The sequence below is a fragment of the Platichthys flesus genome, chromosome 20 (genome assembly GCF_949316205.1).
Source record: "Platichthys flesus chromosome 20, fPlaFle2.1, whole genome shotgun sequence".
Lineage (NCBI taxonomy): Eukaryota > Metazoa > Chordata > Actinopteri > Pleuronectiformes > Pleuronectidae > Platichthys > Platichthys flesus.
The window spans coordinates 16,339,361-16,351,057 of record NC_084964.1 but is presented as its reverse complement, the minus strand read 5'-3'; the positions used below and the strand labels follow the sequence as shown (position 1 = coordinate 16,351,057).

Below are 11,697 nucleotides of genomic sequence, written 5' to 3'. Positions count from 1 at the left end.
GGACAGTTAGGACCCAATAAAAAAATGTAATTCTTACCACCACATGAAAACTTTGAGATGACTACAAAGTAATGCTAAACTCCAATGGCATTATTACAGGATATTCATCACTATGCCAAGATAGTTTAGGAGGCAGAGGGTTACCTTGTAAACAATATCTTTACATCACATGTCAGTAAATTGATTCGAAAGTTAAAAGTAATTAAGATAATCAATAATTCTAAGATTTAGTTTCATCAGACTTGTTAAAACTCTTTTGAGAGTAAATCTCTGAAACGTTTCTGTGCAGCCCAAAATATTAAAGGGAACAATCAAAGGTTAATTCCATTTAAACTAATTTTAGTAAAATTGGAAAAAGTCCCACAAATTATAATCTTCTACTTGCAATATTTTTCATTTGCATCCTAACAGATTGGACATTAGAAAATGTTTTGTTTGAAGGTCAACACGTACCTTGAGAAAGGTGGATTCCTTGGGACAGCAGTAGAAAAGACAGAAGATGAAGACCATCAAAGGCCATCGTTCAATAATCAACCGTCCTCCTCTCTTCTCTGGTGTTCAGGAGTTTGTTTAATATAAAGTGTGTCCACTCAATCTAAATCTGCATCCTTAATCCAGAGGAGCAGGAGCAGGACTGTGCCTGTGGGATTGAGATGTCGTATGACCTGGAGGAAACAGCAGACCAACAATGTGACATGGGAGTAATTTGGCTTTTTATGGCTTTCTGCTTTTACATAAACTTCATCTAAGATTAACTTTTTGTTGTTGGTATGTTGTCTACATCAGCAAGAAAAAGTAACTACTCATTTTTGTGTAACAGTGAGGCAAGTAGTTAACATCTCTTTAGTTAAATCCCGGGGATAAAACAGACTTTAGTGCTTTTTACTTTATTTATACATCCACATACAAAATAAAGGTTCATTTTAACACATATGCCATGATGTATTTACTTCATTACATGAATTCCTCATCAAATGTGATCATGAGGGATTTTCACCAGCCCTTCATTGGATTTTCACAAGAACACAAATTATAACTGATGATTTTATAGTTATATATAGCGTAGAGTATGGAGGGATATACAAATCTATACATATGAAGTTCATTATGGCCACAAATATGGTACCAGGGTGTGTGTGGTACATATTTAATGAATTGTAACCATAAAAACCTGTGATAGATAGATATCCTGTGTAGCTGTACACAGAGAAGGTTGTAGTGGACAATATTAGTCAGCCACATAGGTATCTTTATAAAAGCATCAGGTTTTGAATGCATTAAAAGCATTTGCATTATGGGAAGTGTGAGTAAGACTTTATTATCAAAAAAGTGTGCAACATTACAATGTCATATTGACACTTATTAAATGACTTGCAGCCTCTGCTGGCTTCTTTATTGTGCGTTTACAATGTGTGACCTTAAACGTTGCTTAATCGGTTTATTGTGCAGAAGAAACGAGAGCTAGTACTTCGCAAGAAATGGTCACGGTTGTTACTGAAAGAATTAAGCGAAAAATGTATCACAAACTGCTTTTGGCAATTTGCTGGACTAGTGAAGGCCTGTTGAAAAGTCTTGTACTCTTCACAAAACTAAAAGCTGAAGCTAAGACAGTTAATATGTGGATCTGCTCTGTCGGGGGCCACAGCAACGGCTCATCAGATCATATGTTAAATTCCTGCAGCACAGATCATTGATTCCTGGAACTCATGTTTTTAGCTGGTTGAGATATTAGAGAGTCCTCAGTTTTGTAAAATAAGAGAATCTATAGAGATTCTATGTAAATAATGATCATACTTTTTAATACATACTGTTTTTGTTTCTGCTTCTTCTAATGTCCTGTATACAAATGCTTTATACATTGGTGAGACCCAAATGTTATATTGTTTGTGTCAGTAAAATAACTCAAATAACCAGGCACCCTGTTTCTGTTGTTGCGTGTTAATGAAGGAATGACGTTGGTAAAATTGCAGATCAACGATTATTTTAACTTTTTTTTTTCAAATGCCATTAAAAGACTCAACCCAACATATTTGTCCCCCGTGAGGTTCCTAAATCCTGTGGACACACAAACCCTTATGTAGTGCATTATTGTGTATTATTTGTCAGCCTTGTATCATTTGCAAAAAGTGTTAGACTTTGGCTCCCTCTAGTGGTGAAACCAAAAAAGACACCGTCTTGGGAACAGCAGAGCTTTTGAATATTGAATTTACCTTCTTGCTTTAACTACCATTTGTTTAAATCAAATATATCCTGGGTAAACAGGAATTATTTGTTTATTTTAGTATAACTGTCAACCTTTAACGCGTAACGTTAAACCGGCAAAAGGACTCGTTAGTATTTCTTCAGGTAAAGAATGTGTGAGACAACAAAAGAAGTGGGAATCCCTTTATTTCAAAGTAATGTTAAATCTATGTACACATTTTGTGGTTTAGATACTTTTAAAAATCATTTTATGGTTAAATGAAATGAAATATCATAAGGATATAATGATTTACAAAGGAAAAATAAATATTACTTCTAAATATCGCTTTTTAATTCATATAATTGAGATCACTCAGTCATGAATATATGTTACAAAATAGAACATAAATCTATTTCAATGTCGTAAACATCTTACACAAATTATGTTGAAATATGTGAAGGGTTAGGGTTAGAACTCAAAGGTTTTATTGGAACGAAAGAAAACTTGTCTCAAAAAATAACATTTGCAAAGAAACTATACTCAGTACAAACCCACAAAAATACAAAACAATTATTTGTAAACTCATTGGCAACAGGAGAGATTAGCTGCTCATAAACAGCTCCTAATTTAAAAGTATCCACTTCTGGTCCAATGTCATTTCAGTTAGATGATGTTGAAAAGGAAATAGTTTAATCGGCTCATAGTAAATAATATTGAGAAACATTTAAAAAGATCGTTGATGTTTCTCACACCCCAAATTTTCATAGAAGATTAGTTCGAGGACAGAGAGGAATGATTCATGACAGCTTATGATTGGTCAGAAGAAGGTCTCGATCTGGGTAAATGTCATGAACCTTTTGGGTTCGTCATCCTTTCTACCTTTGCTGGTAGTAAGGATTGTTCTGGCCCTGGTTCGAAGCGTACGGGTTGCTCTGAGGTCGACTCTGGGCGTATGGGTTGCTCTGTGGACGTGCAGGTGTAGGTGCATAGAGGTTGCTCTGTGGACGTGCAGGTGTAGGTGCATAGAGGTTGCTCTGTGGACGTGCAGGTGCAGGTGCATAGAGGTTGCTCTGGGGTCTTGTGTATGAGTTCATGTCATCTTCGTCGTCGTACAGCCGCTAATGAAAAGAACATTATTCTTATGAGTGAATTGTAAAATCAAGCGTGTACAGTATATCTTTGGTCTTCTCTTATTGCATTTGGTGCAGATCCAAATAAAAATCTGGATCTAGTGAATCTAAATGTGGTTTCATTTGGTTCTCTCTCTCCATCCTTCAAGAAAATTGCTACAAACCGTTCATACTTTACCCAAACTACCCTCCCCCATCACCATGCTCACCGAGTTACTGCCCATAGGGACCAGGTTTTGCCGGCTGTTGCTAGGTGTCATCTCCAGGTTGGTCCTGCGGTCCCAGTTGCTGTTGGTTGTTGCTCGTGGGATCTTGGGCACCCCAGCACCTTCATAGCCTGACCCATGATGTGAGGGCATCTGGCTGTTAGCGTAGCTGCCGTTACCATTAGCCATTGGTGACTTGGCAGGAAAGTGACTGACATAAGGTTTCCCGATGTCTTCATGTTTGCTCTTCTTCTTGGAGGATCTACCAAGATTTAAAAAAGGGCATATATCATTGTCTACTATCACTGTTATCACATGAATGTCTTTCAGTCTGTATTGACCATTTAGTTAACTGGGTTTTTCCTCAACTCAAATTATTCACACAATGTGTTAATGTATAAAATAAAGTGACGCACATTGAAAATGACTTGCTACCATGTCAGCGTTAAACAAAGGTTCATAATTAACCCGGTTAAATAAAGGTTAATGTGTAACGCGAGTGAGACAAGGGCATGACGGAGGCATAAATGATTGAAGGGGAGTGAGAGAGTGCACAGATAAGAGCCTCACCTCAGTGCCAGGATGGGCAGAAGGATGAGTGTGATGAGCAGCAGGCCCCCGAGCACCGAGCCAACGATAACCAGTGCCAGCTTCCAGTCTAATAAAACACAGTGAGATGGACAGTTATGAAATCGAAATCGAGGACAGGAACCATGAAGGGTCGTGCAAATGTTCGCAGGTATCCCAAAAAATAATGTGACTCCAGATTAAGTGTCTTGAGTGAATTGGACCTGACGGCAGACGCTTGTCAGGAGAAACAACAACTGGTGATGGGGAGTTAGAGAGAAGTGAGGTTAAAGGAGACATATGATGCCTTCACATTTTTTCTCTCAGCTCGTGTTCTATAGGTTTTTGTTCATGTAAAAGGTCTGAAAAGGTAAAAAAGTGCAGAGTCTGTGGTCCAGAGTAAAACGTTGATACTTCTCCATCATCATGATGTCATCAGGGGGCTATTGTGTTCAGATGTGTTACAAACATGACAAGCAGGTTGTGTTATTTTGCATATTTGTAATCAAGATTACTGAAACATCTGATTTTCGTAAGTGTGTTCAACTTCATTGAATTCAAGGGGATTATTGTGCCTTGTCATTGTTATGTAATTGTTGTTGTTGTTGTTTTTGCCCTCATTGTCTAATACATACTGTATACTCACGTTCTTTGCAGTTCAAACCAGAATAACCAAAATTGCAGCTGAAAGATAAGAAGAATGGTTTATTTAATGCATCTATGCAAACATGGATATGGGTAGGTAGGTAGGTAGGTAGGTAGGAAGGTAGGAAGGAAGGTAGGTAGGCAGGCAGGAAGGAAGGTAGGAAGGAAGGAAGGAAGGAAGGTAGGTAGGTAGTTGGGATGGAATAGAGAGTTGGAGAAAAATATGCTGGTAGATGGAAAGTGTGACATTTTCAGAATGTGTTATGTCATTTTTAGAACTTACGCTTCACAAGAGCTAGAACCCACTGCATACTGCCCATCGGGACAAGCTGCAAATATATAGAAATGAGTAGATTAGATTATTCTCTCTCTCTCTCTCTCTCTCTCTCTGTCTCTCTCTCTCTCTCTCTCTCAATGTCCTTACCAATGCACATTGTGTCACTGAAGTTCGTCTTGACGTAGGTTTCCGTACAGTTACAATAAAATCTTCCATCTACTGTAGAGCAAGTGGTAGTCAACTCATCACAGGGTTCCGCAGCGCATAAATCGGTCTCTTTATTGATAGGAAACACAAAAAGATTCTTCCTCAGCAAACCTTACTCAAGTGAGTGCAAAAATACACAAAAATAAGAAATAACAACATGATATGAAGTGAGGACAGAAATGTACAGTATGCTGTGACCCAGTTGAGAAATCCCATTAATGCATCAAGTGCATTTCTAACCCTGAAACAAATACATTTGGTATTTCTAAAACAGTGTGTCAAATCTATTTGTCCACAATGCACCTCCTCATGTTACGGCTGAGCACTGAACAGCACTATCCAACAGGCCACTAAATAAACAAGGTGTAGTTGTTTGAACATTAAAGCAACAGAGAGTTTTGAGTTTCACAGGGCAACCGTCAAATCTGGGAATAAACACGGTTTCCATGTAGGACAGAATGAATCCAAACTGTTCAAACCTTTCCGGGGGTGCACTACTTGCAGACACATCAAACTTGATAACGATCAGACGAACATACTAGATTCATGTCATTAACTTACCTTTGAAAGCTCCACCTGCCAGTAGGCAACCTTCACATTGAACAGCATCTTTCACCACACTTGTAACTTCACTTGTTGTGATGGTAGAACTCGCGCTGAAGATGATCTCTATTGATGCATTGACCCCGCCATTTCTCACTGATCCAACTCTGCTCGGTGAAGACCTCCTGCATGGACACAAATCCCACTTACTGACGAATGTATTCTGCAATTATTGGGCGCAATATACTGTTAAATGTACTGTAAGAAGTATGTTTCTAGATAGATGGACAAAACCATTGGTGAATAGCATTGTCATTGGGAGAATTACTGGAGTGAGAGCACTAGAACATCAGAGAACCCATCCTTGTCTGGATTGAATCGCTTTGACACCTGTGTGGAAGAAAGGAAATACATGTTTTAGGTCTTACTGGGAATACACAGCCACTTTAATAAATCCAATGTACTCTTTATGTATTTTTTCTCCATACAGCTGGCATTCTGTACTGGCTCTAATGACTACTGCACCACATGATCACAATGAGCCACAAAGAGCTGTTTGTCTCGAAGATGGACTTAAATAAATTAAAAGCATCAGAGGGTAGATGCACACTGTGCGTGTGCTCTATATACATGTATCTCAGTCAATGACGAATGTGTGTATGTACAAAATAACTCAACAATGCATGGTGAGCAAGGTGATAAAGGGAATTAAAACATACAAGCGACAGGCACACATTGTGTTCCCAGCCCTAGCTCTTAAAAATATCAGCAGAGCAACACCAAGATAGGAGATTAACCGATTGATTACCTCATTAGTAATACTTTGTGCAGCTTCTTTAAATTCGGGTGATTGAGTGTTTTCAAAGCTTTCCTTATAGGTTAATTTCGGCAGGGAAAGTTGTCCAGGGAAAACTTTGGCTGAAACAGAAAAAAACATGTATGAAACATATGCATGTTTTTCATGTCATAACCGTATATTTAAAACAACAGTTCCACATTCCATTGTGGAGAAATGCAGCTTCGGTCCAAGATGCCCTGAGCAGTTAATTGCCGTCTGCGTTTTTATTCAGTCTCTTTCGCATAGCTTGACAACTTCGTGGTTGTGGTTTGCGACCACTTACTTACCTTTCACACAAACTTGGCTGTCATAATTGTAGTTATCACCGGTCGAGCACAAGCAGACAAAGGTTTGATTGGCACGCACTGCACAGGTGCTTCCTCGGCCACATGGGTTCGGTTGACAAGGATCTTAAAAGTCAAAGGAAAACACAAACAGCATTGTGAGAACTCCCAAACCAACGAATGCTGGGGTCCAGAGAAAAGGGTCAGATGGGATACTGGTGTATTTGACTGTAGGCTCTTTAGCTCAGGCAACTAGTGTTTGTGTTGAAGTCTGAACCATCGTAAGATAAACCAACCAAACCTGGTTCTGCTGTTGGAGGTACTGGCGTTGAACCTGTTGCTGCTGTTGGAGCTACTGACGTTGAACCTGGTGCTGCTGTTGGAGCTACTGACGTTGAACCTGTTGCTGCTGTTGGAGCTACTGACGTTGAACCTGTTGCTGCTGTTGGAGCTACTGACGTTGAACCTGGTGCTGCTGTTGGAGCTACTGACGTTGAACCTGGTGCTGCTGTTGGAGCTACTGACGTTGAACCTGGTGCTGCTGTTGGAGCTACTGACGTTGAACCTGGTGCTGCTGTTGGAGCTACTGACGTTGAACCTGGTGCTGCTGTTGGAGCTACTGACGTTGAAACTGGTGCTTCTGTTGGAGCTACTGACGTTGAACCTGGTGCTGCTGTTGGAGCTACTGACGTTGAAACTGGTGCTGCTGTTGGAGCTACTGACGTTGAAACTGGTGCTTCTGTTGGAGCTACTGACGTTGAACCTGGTGCATCCGTTACATCAACTGCAGCTGCTGTTGTCAAAATAGGCACAATCAAAATAAATAACAAGGAAAATTAACTCTACTACAACATCCATCATGTCAGTTTAACTGGTCTCCACATCTGGCAACCAAGAATCACAATCAAAGTCTTTTACTTAAAGGAAACACAAAATACATATACCTATACATACATAAATAGAATACACATTGTTACATGTATGTTCATTTTATTTTCTCAAATTTAATGAAGATACAAGACAAGGGGAAAATAAGGTATTTAATTCAAATTAGGTCAATTCATATGTACCCCACAAAAAAAAAACTTTATTCAAAGCAAATTTTGAACTTGCCCATTTCAGTTGCAATAACCATTATAGACTAACTTGGTTGGAATATCTTTCACTAGGAAGGCAGGATAAGAGGGTCATCAGGTAAGGTCAGATCGTCTGCATTTACACACTAGTTAAATATTTACATTTGTTAGTGTGTGCACCAACAATCGCTGTGAGGACAAACGCGTTTATTGTGACTGTTGAATAAGTCAATGTCTGGATTTTGACCAAGTTTGGAAATTAAAAAAAGAAGGGCGGTAAAAGGAAGAGACCGAACTTGTTAGAAAAACTTCTAACAGGCAAAAAAGCATTGGACACCACAGCTTGGGTTTAGTCTTGATCAACAGCAAATATATATAATAATATATGATAATAAAATATAACATTATTATAAGGGAGACAGATGAAAGGCTTGTACAAGAGGTTGTTCATCACTGGTATCTTTAAATTTCATTTAAATCTTTAAAAAGATTGGATTTGTTCAATAATTCTCCCTCAATTATAGGAACTACTCTACGACTGATACACATATCCAAGATAATCTGAGCCTCACCCCATATATCAGAAATATATAAACGTAGTAAGACTTTAAGGAGGATTATAAGTTTTAAAATCTTGGGTAACTTACCAAGACAGCCCACAACGAACCACAGAACCAAAAACAAGTGGTATTTTCCAGCCATTGGAAAAAGTAAAATTCACCTCAAATTCAGAAAGCCAGAGAGGGTTGTGCGTGCAAGAGGCTTGGGTGTCCAACAACCTGAAACGATGAGGGCTCACATGTCCTCCACCGGCAGTTTTAATCATTTGCCACTCCTCTGAGGGTGGGACTCTGTGCCAAGGTGCATTTCCTTACCAGAACAGAAGAGTCCGGCGCCCAGTTTCCTTGATTCTATGATATGTATCTATTGATCACTTGTTAAAAACACGCATCTGTCTACGTTAGTATGTTATTCACAGTGACCGGAATATTTGTCACGGATATAAAAGTGAAAGAAGGGTAAAAAAATATATAATCGGCTAAACAATGCATTTGTTTCATCACGTTGAGAACTTCAGGTAACTTCTACAAAAGTATAAACCATGGGCGGATCGAGGGATAACTAATGAATATTTCTGACAACAAATATTTGACAATTTGTTAAGAATGTCTTTTTGAAGGAAACAATGAGCTTAATGAAGGAACAATGACGTGTGGTATATGGATGTTGGACATGTAACTGGCTCCTCTGTGGGAAGTCTGGCCCGTTTTGGCCCCTGATTGAGAAAAATCCACTGACACTGGCATGAACACAAACAAAGTATGTGGTTGAATAACACTTTTCTTTGTGACTGGTCATCTCAGCACAAAAATTATGTTTTTCGTCATAGCTAAACTGACAGTAACTCTGGACTATGATCCCGTCCTGAAATTGTTTTATTGTGGATTTCTTCATATAAATGTAGAGCGAGAGAGAATCTTTGTATAATTTGAGTAGGAAGCCATGTTTCCTGAAAGCACATTTGGTCTAAAACCAACACACACACACAGGAGAGAAGAAGAAGAAGAGGAGCTATGGCGTCTGCTAAGATAAGAATATATAAATACGTAGGCAATGTTCTGGACTTGTAATGTGCCCGGGTCAAACCATATCAAGAGCAAAGGTCACCTCAAGTCCAAACTGTGTTCTTTCCACCACCTGACAGCTGGAGAGATACCAGTGCAGTGCAAATAGATTCCTGACAGATGTTATTTCCTTTGTACAATATAAAACCCATCACACTGGCTTTCTGCATATCGGAAAATGTAATTTATGTGTGCATAAAATCCTGCCTCACTGCTTGTCTTTAACATCACTGTTCAGGCTCCTTGTTGGATAAACAGCCCCGTGTCTAAGGAACGTCTCAGCCTCAGACCTTATAGGTGACTGATGGAGGCAGGCATGAAGACGAGGAGCATAGACGACATTCCCTGACAATCTTTTAATGAATTTATGGCAGCTCCAGTATTCGTCACAAAACGACAGTGTCAACACATCACTATAGACCTGTGGACAAAAAGTCTGGAAACGGTGCTTCAGAAAGTTGCTCAGCCCGCTGACAACAGTGTTATCGTGAGAAAGGCTGCCAATAAAACAGGGTGGGATGAAGGAAAAGGTGACCTTTGATTTGAGACGTCTTAAGAGTTGACCCGATGCAATCTGCGTGTAAACAGTAAAACGGCTAAAGAGAAGAAAAGAAAAGGAAAGCGTGGATGTTTGGAAATGTGGAATAACAAGGTGTCACTTTTAAAACAGAACTCTGAACTCATTTCTAAAAAGAATTTTCAACGTTGAATGACAACTAAGCTAATCCTCCCAACCTCCACATGAAAATCATACGGCTAAACTCTTGCGACACAGTATCAGCGTCATTGTGGGTACAGATGGAAAAATTACTCAAACAATAAAAGCAGGTATATTTTAACTGAAGGTGAAGTAACACAACAAACACAGGTTTGGTAATGAGGGAAAAATGTGTTCAAACAAACGCTGGATTGGAGCCTGCTGCCATTTCTCTAATATTGGACCAAATGATTTATCTTAAATGTTTAGTTAACATCAGTAAAAGGCCTTACAGGTTAGAGACAAATACATTTCTCTTTTTTGTGGACCATCTTCGACAGACTTGGGGAAAATAAATTTGAATTTACAGAATTTACAAATTTAAATATTTAAAGACAAAAGTGGAAAAGTCAGAAATCTTCCTTTATGGAAGATTAGATGATGTTGTAATGTGATGATCATTATCAGCTGGTGCTTTGCCCATTGTAAACCTGCCTGTTTGGAATGGGCTGTTTGTATTGTCTGGGCTAAGGCTCCAGAATTAACCCTTGTCATTAATGAGTCCTACGCAATATGCTGCCACTCTTTATTGTTTGTGGGCAGGAGGTTTTGGGCAGAGATTTTTATGAACCGTCCACCATAGACGAGTTTCAATTCTCTGTGTTCCTCCAGGTTTGTCTCTGATGAAGATTTAATAGTCTATGTTTTTCATCAAATGTCATCGTTTGTGTGAGGTCTGTGTGAATGTTGCTAAAAACATCCATAATTACACGTATTGACCTGTGCTTGTTCAGCAAACAAACTATAATAAAAAACATTTTTAAATGTAAATCTCATTTTAGAACTGTATTATAGTTTTATTACATTTGTTACTCAGGTCAATCAATGTTCTCTTCCTGCAAACAGAGATAGCTCAGCTACATTTCTAACTGGCAGGTTTTATGGACATGTTGCTATGAGGAGTGTCAACAGAGGTGTGATCGGAAAAAAACATTTACTGCCTTTGCTTCGTTTCACCAACTCTTTAAGTCCAACAGTCACTTAACATTTATTGCCATCCTCAGCCCCACCCAGCCGGCGGTTCCCAGTAGCGACAGGTTGCGATTAGACTCAGGAAGTTAGGTTTGTGAAGTGGGTGGAGGGGCACTGACACATGTCACTCCAGATCTATGACTGCATAATTTCCATAGTGGCCCCTCGCTCCCTGCCGGCTTCACTTCCCTGTCTCCGTTCATTTGTATGTTTAACACTTTGTCTATGGTTGAGGGAGTTACGTAAGAGCCACTCAAATAAGACAGGAAACCAAATTATGTGATCCATATTTAGTGTTGCCTTTGATAAACAGCGTCATTATTGGACAGTCCCGCAAAAGCCCAGATTTTCCCTGTTGTGTTTCACGTCCAATGTCAAAGTTTCGACA

At 39.2% G+C, this 11,697-nt stretch overlaps 2 protein-coding genes across 2 annotated transcripts in view; both read right to left on the bottom strand.

Annotated features, from left to right (window-relative positions):
• lrp2b (low density lipoprotein receptor-related protein 2b) overlaps window positions 1–520 on the bottom strand; it is a 31,391-nt gene extending 30,871 nt beyond the window's left edge. Inside the window, exon 1 of the mRNA XM_062414304.1 lies at window positions 454–520. Coding sequence (XP_062270288.1) covers window positions 454–520 — 67 coding nt within the window. The remainder of the gene's footprint in view (window positions 1–453) is intronic.
• A 1,851-nt stretch (window positions 521–2,371) lies between these two features.
• Window positions 2,372–8,738, bottom strand: muc13b (mucin 13b, cell surface associated). Its single transcript, XM_062378711.1, has 12 exons — window positions 8,603–8,738; window positions 7,181–7,672; window positions 6,883–7,005; window positions 6,566–6,675; window positions 6,086–6,147; window positions 5,776–5,942; window positions 5,155–5,283; window positions 5,014–5,059; window positions 4,732–4,769; window positions 4,089–4,176; window positions 3,522–3,780; window positions 2,372–3,300 (listed from the first exon to the last, which is right to left on the bottom strand). The coding sequence occupies exons 1-12, from the start codon at window positions 8,655–8,657 to the stop codon at window positions 3,058–3,060; spliced, it is 1,812 nt and encodes a 603-aa protein (XP_062234695.1). The 5' UTR covers window positions 8,658–8,738; the 3' UTR covers window positions 2,372–3,057.
• Window positions 8,739–11,697: the final 2,959 nt, after the last annotated feature.

Coding starts and splice junctions, on each gene's coding strand:
- muc13b (XM_062378711.1), bottom strand. CDS start 8,657: ATGGCTGGAAAATACCACTTGTTTTTGGTTCTGTGGTTCGTTGTGGGC. Junction 3,781..4,088: donor CTGCCCATCCTGGCACTGAG/GTGAGGCTCTTA, acceptor AAATCTTGGTAG/ATCCTCCAAGAAGAAGAGCA. Junction 3,301..3,521: donor TCCCTATGGGCAGTAACTCG/GTGAGCATGGTG, acceptor TCTTTTCATTAG/CGGCTGTACGACGACGAAGA.